At 43.4% G+C, this 18783-nt stretch overlaps 2 protein-coding genes across 10 annotated transcripts in view; one reads left to right on the top strand and one right to left on the bottom strand.

Moving 5' to 3' along the window:
• Window positions 1–1256: 1256 nt before the first annotated feature.
• On the bottom strand, window positions 1257–17639 carry TM4SF1a (transmembrane 4 L six family member 1a). Of its 7 annotated transcripts, none has more exons than XM_040700342.2 (7): window positions 17559–17639; window positions 17172–17338; window positions 14233–14415; window positions 10660–10725; window positions 4680–4825; window positions 3725–3911; window positions 1257–3228 (listed from the first exon to the last, which is right to left on the bottom strand). In XM_040700342.2, exons 3-7 carry the CDS (start codon window positions 14401–14403, stop codon window positions 3208–3210), a joined length of 591 nt encoding a protein of 196 aa, XP_040556276.1. In that variant the 5' UTR covers window positions 14404–14415; window positions 17172–17338; window positions 17559–17639; the 3' UTR covers window positions 1257–3207. The 7 variants fall into 7 exon arrangements, with proteins under 7 accessions (XP_040556276.1, XP_040556293.1, NP_001264759.1 ...); XM_040700359.2 differs by having other exon boundaries at window positions 14233–14412; NM_001277830.2 differs by having other exon boundaries at window positions 17172–17265.
• HEPHL1 (hephaestin like 1) overlaps window positions 6703–18783 on the top strand; it is a 54894-nt gene continuing 42813 nt past the window's right edge. For 2 of the 3 annotated variants that reach the window (XM_025146895.3, XM_046899742.1), the window contains exon 1: window positions 6703–6866. The gene's annotated coding sequence lies outside the window, so the exon portion shown is untranslated. Of the gene's footprint in view, window positions 6867–15153; window positions 16493–18783 lie in introns of those variants that run through there. The other variant, XM_046899741.1, reaches the window with a different exon arrangement.

Genomic DNA, 18783 nt, shown 5'->3' with positions numbered 1-18783 from the left:
TTTTGCCAAAGAGAAAGAAAGGAACCAAGAGAGGAAGCCAAGAGAGGCTTGAGGAAGGACAGCAGAGCAGAAGCCATAGCTCAGGGACACCTGTGAGGACCTTTCTGCTGGTTTGCTTCCCTCTGTGCCAGGAGAAAGGGAGCACTGAGGGCTGAGGCATCTGAGCCATTTGCATCAAAATGGTTCCTCCTGAAATGGGAGGTCTGACCCAACATGCGGTTTCCAGCCCAGATATTGAATCACATCCTTAGCCCTGGCAGCTGCAGCACGAGGCTGTTGGTCTCTGAAGCAGTTTTTAAATAGTGTGCTTGGTCTACAGTTTTATTACGGTGCCAAGGTAACCCCAGGAACACTTTCTCTCATTTCTTAGGAGCATTATCCGAATGAGGAGTATTATCTCTTCTGACCAGTACAGCTTTGTATCTGGCTGATCTTCTGCATCAGTTGCAGTTGTAAGAGGAAGAGAAGAATTCAACTTCCTTTTTTTTTTTATCCTTGCAAATATTTGGTCATTATATCTGTCTGAGTTTTGACTGTAACTCTTCAGGGTGAAAATATAGGTATGGAAACAATAGGTGTATAGATAGATAGTTAGATTGAAGACAGATAAGGGACAAGTAGAAATAAAAGAAGATACAGAAGAATATTATGAATTCCTTAGTTTTACTAAATTCTTCATGTATCCAGTATGAAAAAAGAAATAATTCTTTCCATTTTGGAAAAAAAAAGACCACAATTGAAATCAGTAGCAACACCAGTTCTGAAATTATGCATTTTATCTTCAGTTGGGTCAATTCTCTGTCCATGCCAATGCTGATGTTATTGTTATTATCCTGCAGACATCTTTTTGGCAGCCCTGACCATCTCCACAGCTGAGATAGCTGGGTCTCTGGAAACCTGTGAGGGGTTCTTAGGTGTGACACAGGACATACAGGAGACCCCAGCCACCTGCAGTGGCACCTGGAGGCTGAGCAGGGGCCTCACAGAATTACTTTCCATGTAATTCTTAGTCTGGCACAGGCTGCCCAGGGAGGTGGTAGAATCACCATCCCTGGAGATGTTCAAGGACTGTGGAGATGTGGCACTGAGGGACGTGGTGAGTGGGCATGGTGGGCTGATGGTTGGACAGATGATCTTGGAGATCTTTTCCAACCTTAATGATTCTGCTATTCTCTGATTCTCTGATTCTTTGTTCCTATTGCAACTAGTTTGAAGCCATGAGCCATTTAGGTCACAGAAATCAAAGCAGCACACAATTTCAGAATAACAATATTTAATATTTACATATATCAGTGAAACCAGTGATTACAGAGGTGTCCCCATTAGTATACAGACACAACACTAAGCATCCCTGGGGCAGGACAGCTGGGAACAAACAGGTGGCAGCAGTACATTTACCTTTCTGTGGGATGCTACATACAGGTGGGTATCTTTCCTTGTACTCATGCTGGTGAAGCCCAAACTGGCTCTCTTGTTGAGATAAGAAACAGGGAGACAAAACTTCAAGGGTGAGGGCAGGGCTGATGTTTAAGGGACATGAAGATCTCATCAACCCTGTCTCTCAGTCTGACTACATACTGAGCATCCTCCTGGCTGCCTCCTTGACTTCCTTCCCAGTTGATAATCAACTGGTGTCTGCTTTTTTTATGGCGGTATTGCCCAGGCTTTGCTGTTTACAGCATACATCAGATTTTAGGCTACCTGGCAAGTTTGGATGCACCTAAGTCACATTGGCAAACCTGAATGAGTCTTACACTCGCTTTACCACACGTATTTTAAGCTTCATAGGCCAGGCTCCTTGCTTCCAGGGCTGAAGTTATGCTTCAAGGAAGTGTCCGTGTGCTCCTCTTCTTAGCACAGCTGACATTTCCTTCACCAGTTTTTGCAAAGTGTTCGTGTGCTGCATTAGAGGATGGCACATATGGCCTTGTGTGTGTGTGGGAGGTCTGGGTGTGCACAGAAGGCTTTCTCTCACGCTACAATACAGAAAAATGGACACTTGGCTGAGAAAACGTTAAGTGCCTCATTTTGGAAAATGGATTCCAACAGTTTTAGATATATTCATGTTTTCATAACTCTCTACAGGCATTCAGGACGGATAACAATGTTCTTACAGTTTGCCTGACTCAGGGAGGTCAGAGGCATGCCCAAGAATTAGCCTTTCAGGAAGTCAGTGACGCGATGGGGATTCTGAAACTCGCCAGTCATGGGCTTTGGCATGAAGGGCTTGACTGTAAATGATGGTGGAGAATTACGCAGATCCTCCTTGGGTTACTGTTGCTGTAACACTAAGACTTATGCAATTTGCTGCCTTTCAGATTATATCTCTGATTTGTTACTGAGCTGTGTGTAATTACTCGCCTTATTGATTTAATGTTTTTCTTTTCCAGTTAATTGCTCGTGCATGTGATCTATTCTAGAACAGCCCTACAAAGCTGTGTGGAATTTAGTGAGACTTCTACACAGTGTTGTGAGGGCAAAAACAATGCTGAAGTTCTCCTTTGCACTTAGTTAAACTCCTGCTCCAAAATCTATGGTCTACATTGACCAAAATGCTCTTCCAGGGCTACTGCATGTATCAGATGCTCCTGAAGAACTGGGCTTTCGTGACAGTGAGATAGCAAACAAGAAAGGGATTTGGATCCAGGGTGGCTGAGGGAGGCTGAAGTCTGTGTGCTTCATTTGACTCTGCAGTGCTGCAGGTGCAGCTCAATATATTCTCTGTGGATCCTAAAGCAAAACTGGGTTCCTGGGTAGCAAGGTGAAAGGAACACACGTGAGCTCAAAGTAAGTCTGGGAGAGATAGGAAACTATTTACATCCAGGCAGAGCTATTTACATCCTGCTTTGTGCAGCTGATAAATACATACATTGTCAGTGATTTGCAGAGGGGAAATGGTGAGCTTCTACTTGGGGACCTTACTTTATATATAAACATAGCAGAACGGACCAGACAGATTTGTGTTTTTGGCACTACCTGAGTTTCAGCAGGAGTATTTAGAGAGATGAAAATCTGGGGTCTCAGATGTAAAAGACCGAGCCATTTTCAACCTCGATTTCTTCATTTAAGAAATCCATTTTACCCCCCTGACACTGCCGAATATTTGCTGGTTTCTTTGTTCCCCCTCATAAATACAGCACAATGCATTATTTTTGTAATGTATGACTTTGCAGCTCAAGGCATGTCTTGGTATCCCCTGCAGGTGGTTCACATTCCCGAAATGTTTGTCTGAAAGGCAATGAATGAAAGATGGTTAATTCATATTCCAGAGGGATACCAGACTTCATGCAAGCATCTTGTACACTGAAAGCAAAGGTTGGAAAGGAAGCAGTGGTGATAAATGAAATTGGAAAGAAGTTTTCTACAGTTTTGTAAAATGACGTTTTTACTACCAACAAAAAATTCCTCTATTTCTTATCTTTCCCATTTGCACATTTTTGGAGGTCCATTACACTTCATCCAAAAGTCTTCTTGAGCAGGAACACAAATGTGCAACTGAGTATGGGAAGTATCACACTTCTCAGCTGTCCTGAAATATCTGAGAGCTGAGTTATCCCAGTCTACGCTGAGATGGAGACTAATAATGTGCAAATGCATCTGAACTGCCTCTGCTTTCCAGAGGCCTTTGGTCAGGGGTTGTGCATCTCTCTCTGATTACATACCATTACCATTAAAGAAGTGGTAAGAAGGTAAATCTCTCTGTTATCTTTTACTGCATACCAACCTTTCTTCTCCTCATACATGTGCCACACACAAAGCCAATGAGACCATTGGTGACCTGAATTAAGCAAAGAATTGCTTCAATCACACCAATGGCCAGGAGAATAGAGAAAAGGACAATGTTCCAAAGGATGATGTTTTCAGGTTCTTTGCAAATGCTCCATGTTGTCTGGTTGAACAAATAATTGTATCTGTTATAAAAAAGAATAATTGGCAATGTATTAGAAAATATGAATTTGAGAATGATTTCTCACCTGTATGCCATTATAGAACAGCTTTGCATTTTCTGGCTTTACATTCTTTGAATTTGTTTGCACAGTGTGAAAAGGGAGTCTCAAATTATACTGCAAGTGGTAAATCTGCTGATTCTCTTTAGGATTCCCTTTGCAGAGATGCAATTAATGACTATACCCAGGCTTTTCTGCATGCTCACAGCTGAAACATTTCAGCTCACAGCTGAAACCTAAGGTGTCTAATGGTTTTAAAATATTTCTCCATATTCTCCTTTTCTGCTGAGGTATCTCACCCCATCCATCATGTCTAGGTCTGGCTTGAAGAGTGTGGTTGCCAAGTTTTCCTTTAAAGGTTCAAAGGAGATTTTTGCTTTACTTTTCAGAAGTAGGCAGAGTAGACTCAATTCATGTTGTTTTAACAGATTAATATGGCATAATTATCAAATACTTCCTCTTGACTCTGATGATAGTCACAGCTCATCACTCAGCAGCCTTTTGAAGGCATGGTGCGACGCGCACAAGGGGTTGCTGACAAGCACAATGGGAGAAACGTAGGCACTTTGCCTATAGGTAAGTTCTTGGCCAAAGGGTTACCAGCTGGAACATGCTGGAACATGTAGACAGTGTTGACCATCTGTTCACTTAAAAAAAAGTAAGTTTTCTATGAAAGGAAGAACAGCGAAATCAGGGAACGCAAACTGAGAGGAGCCTGTAAGTCATACTCACTCCAGAGTGTTGTTTCTGAAAGGGTAGAGGTATTCTCCATCACCCGTGTCACACAGAGGGCCCCCAATCAGCCCCATTGAGGAGAAGATTGCACAGTACACTGCTCCTGCAAACCCCAGCAGAGCCAGAAGCACTGACAGCAGCATCTGAAAGGGAAAAGGCCTTCAGTATCACACACACACAGGCACTGAATACCTTGGAAAGCTTCCATTGAATGGGAAGGAAGCAATCTGTTTTCTACTATACGATAAAAGTCATAGAACGATATCTGTGGAATAAAAGAGAGTTGATTTCTAACTAGTTCGGTCATCCTAGATATAAGAGGGTTTCAGATTGTATGTGTTTTACTCTTAAAAGTAGATAAGACCAGAGATTTAATAGTTTTTATTGTTATAAATCTGATGAGCTTACTTTCCAAAAGCCATGAATGAAACTGATAGATGTGGTCTATTTCATATGCCTTACCATTCCAAATTATTCTCCCTGAGCACCTCTCTCAGCCCTTCAACCAACTGAAACAAGCAATTTCTGAATCAGGTATGAAAGCAGTGAGGTATGCATTAGTAATTTTTGCCAATTGATGAGAAATGTAACAGAGTCTTTCTTATTGCTGCTTTCCTTCATTTTGCAATAGCTTGAAATGTGGTAACCACCACTCATTGTGAAAATTCTGCTTCATGTGTCAATGAATCAATGAAATGAATCAAATGAACAGGCTGCCCAGAGAGCTGTGGTGCCCCATCCCTGGAGGTGCTCAAGGCCAGGTTGGATGGGCCCTGGGTGGCCTGAGTTGGTGGGGGGCAACCAGCCCACAACAGGTTCCCTCGATGAGCTTTAAGGTCTCTTCTCACCCAAGCCATTCTGTGTTCCTACAGTAGTATTTTGGGTACCCTTTTTAAGGTATTTTCTCCATTTACCTCCATGCTCTGTTTGACTTAAGTCAAAAACTGGCGTAAATTGAGACTTAACACTTCTCAATGTAATGTTGGTTTTAATAATCAAATACATAAAAAGCTGTTTAATTTCAAGTGTATTTCAGATCTTATGTCAACCAGTAGTACATCAGGTGCCAAGATTTTCAAACAATAAGACATTACGTATTTTCAGATTTTAGATTTGTATCTTAGCAGAAGGAATTTTAACAAATGCTAATCATGTTTTAAAAATACATTTTGTTTATAATATACTCTTTATTTTCTCTATTAGCTGTCAGGAACATATTCCTTTGGTGGCAGAATGCATCCTTTAGACAGCACTCTCAAACATAGGGGTTTTGGGTGGTTCTGTGTGGAGCCAGGAGTTGGACTCAGTGATCCTTGTGGGTCCCTTCCAGCTTGGGATATTCTATGTTTCTTTACCTTCACAGAACTGTTCCTTTTGCTCTGGGGCAGTTTTCCACTAATGTATGGGATGTATTGCTGTCTGTAAATAGGAATAAGACACTCAGACAGGTGCTACTAGCGTTGCATCTGGGACAGGCAACCCACTAGTCCAGTTAGGAGTTCTTAACAAGGCTTGTGGTTGTTCACAGCTCTGCCAAGAAGAGAGAAGAAACCCTGTGGCCTAAGGGTCAGGGCACAAGCAAGCCTGAGGAAGCACATGGAGAACACTCCCGTCCATGACTTGGGTTTGAAGCCAGGCACCTCAGGCCTCCATTTCCCCAGAGCCAGCAAATCCCAGACAACTACCAGTCCAAAAGGAAGGTCCTAATGTCAGCTGCTCTGCAGAGCTCTGTACTGCAGAGCCAGATGGAAATATCCACTGTCCACCTTGGAGATTTGTGACACAGCTGTGAAAACTATGCCCTATCCAGACATGTTCAAGCTGGCAGACGCAGTTTCCAACTTGCCAGAGGATGACATTACTGCTTTTTGTACATTCTTGCCTGTTGTCAGTGTGTGAATTGACTCATTTTGTGTGTTCTTTGCCTCCACAGCAATCCCTGGATTGCAAGTTGCTGTGGTATCTTGGGAAACTTATTTCATCATACTGATTCACAATTCTGTCTGATTTTTACCAAGCTGGACACTCTTGTCTTTATCTGCATTTCGGCTGAGTTGTGTCTTAGTGGAGCATTATGGTCAGCAAAATGTAGGTAAAAAATTGTCCTGGATCAAAGCAGTGCCTGGGCTGTAGCTGATGCCTTGTCTCTCATAATAAGATCACCAGCTGTGCTCCACAGTGACGGTGAGTGACTGATACTGCATCTGAAACTCCTACCTAAGCTGAACCATTTCTCCCTGTCTGTTTTCTCATTTACTTCATCTGTGAGTTCTACATCTTGGTTAAAGGATTTCAATTACGATCAGCACAACAGACCCACTGACAATTATGATAAAAAAAGACAAATGCTCTCTTACTATTACTGTGTTACAGTGGTTAGTACTAGTAGTACTAGCAGTATCCGTTGGTGTTAGCTTTCGTGGTTGTTCTTTGACACAGGATTTTCTCCTTTGAAATCTCTTGAATGCATGCTTGGCTTCATCTCACGTACTTCTTTTACTGTGCCTATGATCATATAGCCAAAGGTTTACTTGTCACTGAAGGGGACTCAGCTGCAGTTGTTGCTGCAGTGTAGCTGTTGAACTGGCTCTTCTTGGCATTTGCTAGACACAGCCCCCCACTAATTAGATGGTCCTGGAGATTGTTCTGCAGGCTTGATGCATATTCCATGGAAATCCAATTTTATTTACTATCTCATCATCTCAACTGTTCAGCATTTACCCTTGTTACACCGTTTTCACTTTTCACTTTTATTTTATATATATATATATATTTTCCTCATTTGGTTTTCAGTTGCAATATGAAGTCTCAGCTGGGATGCTTGAGTTTGTAGCAATTATTATTTTCTCATGGTGTTGGCCTGGCCTCTACCTCTTGAAAATATTTTGCTATCATTTTTGCTGATTTTGCTGACCGTTTTTGCTTTCTTCTACAGTTTCAGTGCTTTATTCTTCACATAGTTAGTCTGTGCTGACTAATATCAAATGTCTACGACAAATGACAAAAGTCTAATGAAGACTTTTAGCATTCATTCTTTGAGCATTTGCACCAGCCGCTCTGGTGAAGTTCCTTCTGTCCCAGCTGGTCCTGCTCTGCACTGCTCCTTTTTGCCCTGTTTTTCTGTTTCTGTGTTTGTTTGTTTGCTTTTGTTTGTTTTTCGGGAATTAATAACCTATCTGGCTATCTGCATATCTTGATTATCTAAGTTAGTTGGTCTGGAAAGCTGTAAAAGCTATTCTTGTTCTACTAGTAACGACTAAGGAAGGTGTAGTGGGACACGCTGGAGTATGTTTGCTGAGGCAGTGACATAAACTGTTTTTCAGGGGGCTTTTTTCCTTGTTGGCCAGTGCTGCTAATGCTTTCAGTGGTGTACATGCTAAGCTGCAGGACACTGAAGCTTTCTACATCTGTTACTTTTCAAAATCATTACTTCATAATGCAAGAACAAGAAGCTATCTAGATGTGTTGGCCGGCAACAATTTTAAAGGGATTAATGAAAAAAATTACTCAATGCAGCCCATAATCACTATGAACAGGACATCACAGAAGAGGAATAAAACGAGGGGAAATACAGTAATTATTCTTACTGTTGTTGTTGATACTTAGCATGGAAAGACTGTGATGAAGTCTGGAGCTATTAAACTAGGGATTGCACAAATTATCATAGGACAGAGTCTCAACCCTGAGGAAAATGGTAATGTTCTGATTGAGTAATAACTTGGAGTACTACAGGTTCTCTACCCATTTTTCTTTTTCTTTGAAAAGCAATGCTGAGCACTGTGTCTAAGTGACCATTTTACATCTAAGATACCCAAGCAGAAACTATCCTTGGACCTCAGTGATGCCTCAGTACCTCCAGTGAGGGTTATTTCTCTGCCAGCGGGTGGAAGACGGTGGACAAACCACCAAGACCTGTGGACCTCATTTCAGATCCTCCCAGAACTGCCACTGTACGTGTCTTAACCAGTCCCAGAGCTCCTCTGCTCTCCAGAGCCTGATGACTCACACCGTTCCTGGCTTTGGGTACACAGCCCATATAGTCAGGGTGTCTGAGCAACCTTGTGGGTCTTTGTGCATTTTTTCCCACTAGCCCCAAAGTAAATTTTTCCTAAGATTCTTTATCCTGAAGAAACGCATCATTGGTCTTCAGATCTCCCTACAAAAGTTGCCTCTTCTACAGAACCATAGAATATCTCGAGTTGGAAGATACCTACAATGATCATTGAATCCAACTCCTATGTTTCACACTGCTTGGAAATCACTTCTCCCAAAGGGCTTTGCAGGGAATATGCTTTTTAATGCCATTCATAGCAGCTTGTTTTTTGCCTGTGCCCCCAACTCGTATCTGTGTTGGGCTACATGCTGTTTATGCCATTGGATGGCTTGTACAGCTATGCTCTTTTCCACTGTTAAGAGGTGGGCAATTTCCAGAGTCTTGGAAGACAGGTATTTCAAGTGTGTATTCTCCTCATCAAGACTTTTCCCTAGTGTAGTGTCTGAGAAGCTTCATTATCTGTCCGTTGGCTTTCTTTCTACAGATAGAGCAGAACATAAACCATTTTCTCAACAATGTTTGTTGTATGCCTCTATAACTGCAAATAAGAATCATAGAATTGTAGAATATCCTGAGTTGGGAGGGACCCATATGGATTATCCAGTTCAAATAAGGAAGCGGAAGAACAGTTTGTCCATTACCTATCAGCGCTGGGAAAGTACAGACAGGATACCTGGCCACCAAGGGGCAGAGCCGGGACCTCTCAGACATCAAAAGGAGGGTGGTGGTGGGCAGAGGAGCATGTGGAGGTCTGCAGATGTGGGCTACTGGCAACACTGTGATACCACCGGAGTCAATGGGCTGAGGGAGAAACACAGCCTGTCCTGGGACATTTGACTTTTGCTGCGTACTATTTATTGTCGGGAGGAAGGGAGACTGGAGAGCTCACATGCCAGCTCTGCAGTTGGCCTGCTTGGCCATCATTAGCAAATCCTCCTTGATGTGAACATGACATTCAGTAAAATCAATGTAATGGCTTGTCCTTCGGGATGTACTCACTGACATCCTAATGAAGAATGTTATTTTTGTATTATTCATAGTGAACCAAGTAAAATGAAAAATCTCGAAGAGGTAAAGATCATTTCATGGATCAAACTAAACATTAATTGGAGAGTACAGAAGAAGTGCTTTATTGCACAGAATCTCTCACTATAGGCTGCTCTTGGGGAGGATACAGACTGAAAAAAAAACACATAAAAGTTTATTCCTGCTAATAATGATGGCCTCGGAGAAGTTTGTGCCCTGGGCATGAAAATTAATGGAGATGTCTGTATTATATGCTGCTTTATAATATTCTTAATTATCAAGAGAAAAAGTCTCTCTGGCCTTTGTCTGGATGACAGAGTGCCCAAATTGCATTTGCACCTCTCATGTACACAGCCCTTGGGCAAATTCATACTATGGGTCAGAGCCTCCCATAGGGTCCAGCCCTTGGGAAGCAGTGCTGGTTCCTAAGTGCCAGCCATAGAATCTCAGGCTTTTAGCAGGTGCCCCATCTGCCCATACAGAGGTAAGCAGGGATAAATCTTATGGGAAAGCAAATTGCCATGGAGGAGGTTGGAGGAAAGAGGACTATCACTTCAGGCAGGAGGAAACTGGAGATATGCATTACTTTTTGCAGGGTGAGGTGAAGTATCTTTGCTTCCCCTACCCTCAGTGCTGTGGCTAAATGCCCCAGTACCTGCCCTGACTGAGTACAATTCCTCTCATATCAGTGTCTGCAATATCATTACATTCTTGCTAGATAAATGAGCTCTTAGCCTCAGCCTAGGGACGCTGCAAATCAAGCTCTTCTTCTGCATTTCCCTGACTTGGCTGCTGATGGTGGTGTGATGGTTTGTTATTTTACGTTTCCACCTGCTGAGCAGCCATTTCAGAGCTATTGTGCAAACCCCATAGCACCATTTCAACACATCTACTTACCCCACATCTGTTAGCGCAACATCCTGCTCCGCCTGCTCCCAGCATCATGAATGCTGGCAAAATAACCTGCGAGAAAAGCACAAGTTGAATTGGCGCACAGTCCTTCTGCTTGGGTGGCTGTTAAAGTCTAGGAGTTGAAGCTTCATCTTCCTCAAATGCAAACTACTTTCTGGCTCTTCTCTGTGAGTTATACCAGTTGAGATGCCTGTGCTTGCTGAAAGTAACTAAGGAAGAAGACTGGCATTACAGTTGTCTGTAATAAATATAATAAAGGAAAAGAGGTTATCTTGAGAGAGTAAAAATTTCCATGAGCCAAAACAAAACCTTTCCCTCTTGACTTTCACTTTAGTAGAATCTAAAGAGATTTCTGTATCCCTGCGGCAAGATTTCTGTTATAGGATCATAGATTCATGGAATCACTAAGGTTGGAAATGACCTCCAAGATCACCTTGTTCAACCATCAGCCCACCCTCACCATGCCCACACACTGCATCCCTCAGTGCCACATCTCCACAGTTCCTGAACACCTCCAGAGACGGTGACCCCACCACCTCCCAGGGCAGCCTATGCCAGTGCATCACCACTCTTGCTGAGAAGAAATTTTCCCTAATATCCAACCTGACCCTCCCCTGGCACAACTTCAGTTACGGTAGTTTAAATCCTTTGTGCATCCTGGTCTGAATTATAATTGGGAAATCAGTTTTAAGCTTCCTGAAACACATTTAGCTTTTGTTCTTCATGCTGAGCTTCCAGAAAACCTTCACAATGGACTTCACTCAGCAGGGAACTCCCAGTTCACATCAGCTTTCTCCGTGGTAATGAACAGGTGGGTCTGGACAGATACAGTGCAGTCAGCAACCATCTGCATCTCAGGACATAATGCCACTTACACAGGTGCTCTGGAGATAGGAAAGGCTGCATTTAGTTTGGTAGCCTGAGGGCAAGAAAGCTTTTTATCAGTCTAGCTGTGCAGCCAAGCGCTCCTGCTGCCTTGCCTCTGCCCACCACTGTGACTGCATGCATTTCACAGAGCCGTGTAAGAAAACAGTATCTTACAAAGTAGGAAACGGTTCCTGTAAAGTTAATGAAAGGAGAAGGGGAAAAAAAAAAAAAAAGAAAAGAAAAATGGAAAAGATATAAAATCAGCTTGATGAGATGTTGTCCCACGTAGGAGATGAAGAGCAGAATGTCCATGGTGAATGAAGTCCTGGGAATTTATGTATGTAGTGTGAATATCCATTTAAGACTGCGCAGGACAGTGTTATGAAACCTCCTCAGACTCGTAACCCCGAACCATTTCCTGATGAATTTACTCCTGGTTACATTTTATGCTCCCCTCAGGGACAGCCTCCAGCACCTACTCTGGTTGTCTGACCACAGATGGAGTCTTACAAGGGCAGAGAAGTGAGATTAAAAGACCTCTTCCTGAAAATAGACAACTCTTAAACACAAGTGGTCCCCAAGGCAGTCCCAGTACATTGCCATCTGGCTTTCAGGGAGAGCTAGCACTTCTATCCATTGAATTAGTGCACCTTTTCCTCCAGAACTGTCTCTTCATCAGAGGTTTCTCATCTAAGCTGTAAGCACTTTCATTTATTAGCCCGGCTCATCATGAAGGGTCTGCCTGGCAGCTTTTTCTTTTCTTTTTTTCTTTTTCACTATCTGATTATAAACACCCGCTTTTTGATCCAGGAATGAGAAGTTGCTAGATTTGGCTGCTGTCCGTAAAATGAGGACTGCAAGTGAGCCGTGGCTCAAACAGTCGTTTCCCAGTGCTTCTCACAGACTTTCCATCAGGAAGGATGTTACTATGGCACATGGAGAGAATCTTCATTTCTTTATGACCTAAACTTTGGCAGTGAGTAAATGGAGAGTTTTTCATGTCATGTAAATTCCAATTAGAGAAGCAATGGGAGAAGGAAAGAGCAGGACTGGCTGCTCAGCTGAGGAGCGTGCTGATGAACTGGGCATCCATCAGTGGGTTGAGTTTCCAGTTGGAGGCAAGTATGTTTTCATGGGGGAGATCTATGCAGCCCAGTCTGTCTTATTGCGGAGTCAGGATACTGCCCAGGCTCCAGTCATGGTGTATTCTTGCCCTCTGCATTACTCTCTGTATGGCCCAGGAACCAGATGCCATTTTTCCACACTTCCAGCACCTGGAAGATGGAGCCGACGACAGTGTTTTCTTTCCCTACTCCACCTGTGGGCATTTCTCATACTGTCTTCTGGAAAACACGTACTCTCGATGGCAGTATTTGTGGATTGATAATTACTTCTACTGCTGGTGTCTGTGTTTTGGAGGCCAATGCAAATGCTTCCTCCCCTCTCCCTTTGCTGTTCTCACTTTTAAAGTATGCAGTGTTGACCACAGGAAAGCCTCTGTGGCAGCCTTAAAAAAAGGCATGTTTTGAATGAGCTTGTGATGCTTTCATGCTTGACATTTGCCTCTCCTTTCATTGAACGCCAATGACTCCTGGGCTTGCACTGATACCAATTTTCCATCTGTCTCTCATGTAGTTCTTCCTTTAAGCTTCCTTCCACACACTCATTGCTTACGTTCAAGCTCAGTGTGAGTAATATGCCCAAGTGGCAGCCAGAAGAAGAAGCAGGTAAGCTGCTGATGGGGAGCAATTTATTGAATGATCTTATACCACATTTCTGCAGGAGGAAATATAAGTTTGAACCACATCCATTGTAGTTTTCTATAGACGTAAGTGGTAGCTGCATCATGGCCCGACTGAATAAGATTTACTTCTTTCTAAGTTAATTATTTCTAAACATTTGGTTTCCTGATGTGCCGGTAGCCATCTCTGCACTAATTTACCATCTGTCCGGGCTGCGTAACAGCCCCTGTTTGCCATAGGCATGCCACTTGCTCAGCTTTTTGTCTGCACCTGAGTGGATAACTGAAAGAACGTGCACGGAGTAGGCTTCTAATGAACTGGAAATATCAGTATTCCCAAATACGTTCCCTTCTGGTTACGGATATTCAGATGGAGACAATTTTTTTCTGAGTCATGGAATGGAGAACTGGTCACAGAACAGCACACACAAACCGGGCCAAATCCAAGAGGAGCTGAGTATGGAGGAGCGTGGGAGGCATTTGGGGTTCAAGTCATTTTCAGCTCCACATTCACACAGTGGTGGCTGGGTCACTAACGAACACCTACCAAAACACATTTCAGTTTTGCCCTTAATATTTTTAGATAGGTTCTGTGAGAATAAAATCAGTGAGAGGAATAAGGAAGGACTGTATCCAAGGTGAAAGCTCACCACCTCCGGCTGAGCTTAGGACCTTTCAGCTTTGGCTGCAAAGACATGATCACCTACATCACTGTTCTTCACAGTGGAAAAGCAGTCTTACTCATGACCTGGAGAAGCTGATGTTTATTTTGGGAATGCACTGTATTTCAGGAACTGGGGACTTTTTTAGTCTTGGATGCACTTTCTCAGCTCCATACCCTACCTTCCCAGTTAACCTACTCAGATGTTTCTGAAAAGGAATTGCCATGACTTTTGTTACGTTAACAGAAGTTCTGCAAAACATAAACAGAAGAAACACTTCACTCTTACCAGTATTCCAGCTCCCAGAATGCCTTGGAAAAACCAGACCAGATCGGTTATCTCACTGAGCTGCAGAACTCGTCCATTGGGGAAATACAGGAGGATGTTGGAGACTATAGCACACGCAGCCAGCGGGAACAGGGTGATCCCAATGCACCTTGAACACTTCCCTGTGCACATGGTGGCTCTCTGCTGGGGAAAGATGCAGTAAGGGTTGGGTTACTGCTGCACTGGAGACACAGGATTTCAGCAGTTTTCCTTCTCAGTGAAAGAGGAATCAGATGTGAAGCAAGAAATGTTCTAGTTAAGGCTGACACGGGTAATATTGTTATACAGAGCCTGTTCTCTTCAGAGCCTTTATTTAAAATGGAATAATTCCAAACCGGATTGTTTAAATTAGATTTAGTTAAAATTGCCAGGAATAAACAGATGTTGGTATGAAATGAATGGAGAGTTATATTTCAGTTGTTAACGGGCGATTGCCTGAGCGTTGGGAACATCGAGAACACCACTGTGGCCACACAAATACCCCACCTGGCAGGTTTTCTGGTGGGGTTTAGGCCTTGTGTAGAAGATGAGATGGTGTAGTACCTGATGACCTGGTCTAGTAGCAGACCTGGAGGTTGGTGGCCCTGCCACAGGCAGGGGGTTGGAACTTGATGATTCCTGGGGTCCCTTCCAGCCCAAGCCATTCTATGATTTTATGGGTGCACTTCAGTCAAAACTATAGTGACAGCAAGGGGTAGACAAACCTTCATGGCTGTTTCCTGTGACATGCTAAATCTACAGATAAGGGTAGATAAGACCACAGGTTATGGGGCTGTTTGGCACCCATGATAAAGTATCCAGAAAAACTGTAAGCACATCTAGTTCTGTGGCTTGAAAGAGATCTCTGCAGGTCTCCAGCCCAACCTCCTGCTGAAACCAGTGCTGCCACCAACACTAGGTATCTGCATTGGCCCTAGCTTTGTGTGGCTGAGCCTTGAAAAGCCCCAAGCATGGAGCTACGACCACTACTTTTGGTAACTTGTTGCAGGACTGCCACATCATCTGAGTGAACACATATTTCCTCATGTCTCATATGAACCTTACAAGCTGCAAACACTGCTGTTGCTCCTTATTTTTTTCTCTCCTACCACTCTGTCACCCTTGCCATTCCCTCCAATAGTGGTGTAGGTTGCTATTAGATCCCCCTTCACCAAACTGAACAACTCCAGTTCCTACTACACCCAAGCTGCTATATATAGCCAAAGAGAAGGCTGATCAGTACAGAACTGGATCCATATACAGTTCTCCAAGTAAGACTGGGAGATTCAGACTCCTGGAAAGGAGATAACTGAACTTTCACATTGCCATTAACTATATGGAACAAACTGATGACAACTTCTTCATGGTCAGGGGTTGTATAGCCTGGAGATAAGAATGCTCTGGAGAGACCTTACCGTGGCCGTTCAGTATTTAAAAAGGGCTTATAAGAAGGATGGAGAAAGGCTTTTCACCAGGGCTCATAGGGACAAGACAAGGGACAATGGTTTTAAATTGAAAGAGCGTAGATTTATATTGGATGTAAGGAGGACATTTTTCATAATGAGAGTGGTGAGGCACTGGAACAGATTGCCCAAGAAAGTTGTGGATGACCCATCCCTGGAAGAGTTCAAGGCCAGGTTGAATGGGGCCCTGGGCGGCCTCATCTAGTGAGAGATGTCCTTGCCCATGGCAGGGGATTAGAGGAGATGATCTTTGAAGTCCCTTCTAAACCAAACCATTCTATGGTCTTTATCATCACTTCATGCCAGTTTAAGGCTTTCAAATGCATAAAAACACAACATTTCAATCTGTAGGTTTCTATCCTCAGAGAAAGTTGATGGCTTATGACACAGAAGGCTTCGCATTACAATGAGCAAGTTATGAAATATAAAAGAAGGAAGGTGATCTGGATACCCACCATTTTGGTACACTGTGTTATTCATGCAAACACACCTGTGCACACAAGTATGCCTTCATTTGTTATGTGCAAACAGTTTTTATAATAGCCAAGGCAGTAAACAATGAAACTTGCCTCAATTTAGTCGTGCATTGGCTAATCCTGCAAGTTCTGTGTCAAAAGTGGATGTTGGGAAGGTATTCAGCAGGCTGGGAGTACATAAATCAGTCTGAGTCGTGTTCCCAAGCAAAAGGTTCAAATGGGAGAGAGCAGGAACATATTTGAGAAAACCAGAGGCATACTGAACCCAGCTTCATTGACAGAATGAAGACGGGAAAAAATGAGGTAAGGCATGACAACAGATCTCTGATTTGGAGGGATGCAGGATATTGCTGCAAGGTCTTTGAGATTGCCAGAGACTTCTGAGTTTGCATTTCTACAGCAAAAGATGGATCTCTGTGACTGTGAATTTAATAAGAGCACACTGCTTATCTGCATTATCTTCTGAGTACTTCATAATCACATTATATGTTTTAATCCAGCTTTAAAATGAGTTATCCAGCATTCAACTATTTCAGAAAGGAACAATTAACAGACATGTTTCTTGGTTTATGGTCATTACCTGTTGTTTACATAATGCTCAAATTTGGGCAAGGCATTTTGCAAGCATCTGGATAAAATAAAATAAAAAAAAAACCATCTGGCTTCAAAAGATGAAAATCTAACCAAACAGACAGTGTGCAAAGGAAGGATGAAGCCGGGGGGGGAGGGGGGGGGGGGATGAAAAAAGTACTGGATATTTTAACTGTCTTTCTCCAAATACTCAATGCATTTTTATGCTGACCTTTTCTTGCTCACTTTCCCACTTTGTTCCCACATTTGCTTTTCCATACATTTGCCCAACCTCATCTGCTCCCTCACAGAGAGAAGCAAGCAAGCACAGGCACAGCCTTGCCTCCTCCCATTTAGCTGGGACTTGCTGGGAAGGATCTTTCACACATAGCCTCAGGGGCCTGGTTCTCACCTGGTGCACAGGAGTACAACGTCGCTTCGGCTGGAAGAGAGCGGATTTATTCTGGGAGGGTTCCAGCCCCAACCTATCTCAACACCACTTCCTGCTGAAAGGAGAACTGCCACAATTACCAGATCTAATGAGAGCCTCCACCACCAGAATCAATGCAGCTGTCCTACCTGCACACATCAGATGATATGGTCATGTTATTATGGCTTAGGAAAACACTCCATATTGCCAGAAGCACTCCAAATGCTTTACGAATTCAGCAAACAAAAGCACTCTCTGTCTGCAGCTTTGTTAGGCAAGGCAGCAAGAGTGAGCTTCTAATTGTTAGTGAGGGTTTTAGAAGGTTTTGCTTCATAACACAAACGGAAGAAGGCAAACGCCTGTGCTTACCAGAACCAAAATGGCCTCCAGGCCCCTGAGCTTCCCACAGCCGGCGTCCGGCTTCCCAGCTCCTCTTTCCTGGAGAGTGGCAGCCCAAGAGAGCACAGCAACGTTTTCAGGTGGTGACCTCTATCAAACAAATAGTGGTTCCTCTCCAGAGAATGAGGAAATACCCCAACTTGTCGCTGGTTGGCCAGCGCAGTGCTTGCGTGCCACCCTGTTCAATTGATTATTTGAGGGCAGCGTTCCAGTGGTCAATGCCTTGGCGCCCCAGGACACAAATTTGGGATCAGTGGAGCCCTCTGTGCTGCCACAACCATTTCAACTGTCAGAATATGAAGAGGGGAGGAAAGGTGAAAAAGCACAAAGGGGAGCACACTCCGCACTGCAGAAAATGTGGTCAAAGCACAAGACAGTGGCGCAGTAATGTCCAGCAGTTGGTGCAGAGTTGTCTTCTGCACAACAAGCTTTCATCTGTTAAAGTTTGGCACTAGCTTTACTCCAAAACTCATAGAATCATAGAATCATGGAATCATAGAATCACAATGCTTTCAGCCCAAAAGGGAAGGTGGATTGATAGCTCTTGTGCAGATAATACTCCTTCAGGGAAGAAAACTGAGTTTCTGTGAATATTCACACACTCTGCCTCACCAGTTTTCTTCTGTTAGTAGCCTGTGCTCATCTTTGGAAAAAGTTTCACACTGGGGAAGTTTGGTCATTTTGGGTGGAATCCATCTCACGTGACTTTAGATGTCTGTAAGGTGCACACCATCCTAGGCTATGTTTATGCTTGGTGAAAAAACTCTTTAAAGGAAAAAAAAACACTCAACCTATTTAAGAAACTACTGCAGGGTTGTTCAAACACTTATTCTGGGCTCCCCAGTTCAAAAAAGACAGGTATCTCCTAGAAGGGGTCCACAGAGAGCCACAAAGATGATTAAGGACCTGGAGCATCTCCCATGTGAGGAAAGGCTGAGTAACCGGGGTCTGTTCAGCCTGGGGAAAAGAAGACTGAGAAGGGATCTGGTTAATGTTTATAGATATCTGAAGGGAGGTGGGAGACAAATGCATGAGGCCAGGCTCTTCTTGGAGGTGCGTAGTGATAGGACAAAGACCAGTGGCCTAGAACTTGAACATAGGAAGTTCTGTACTAACATACAGAAGAACTTTTTTATGGTATGAATGATGGAGCATTGGGACAGGTTGCCCAGAGAGGTTATGGAGTCTCCTTCTA

This window comes from Gallus gallus, chromosome 1 (assembly GCF_016699485.2).
Source record: "Gallus gallus isolate bGalGal1 chromosome 1, bGalGal1.mat.broiler.GRCg7b, whole genome shotgun sequence".
NCBI classification, from domain to species: domain Eukaryota; kingdom Metazoa; phylum Chordata; class Aves; order Galliformes; family Phasianidae; genus Gallus; species Gallus gallus.
Note: the sequence above shows the minus strand (reverse complement) of the source record. Positions and strands in the feature narration are given on the sequence as shown.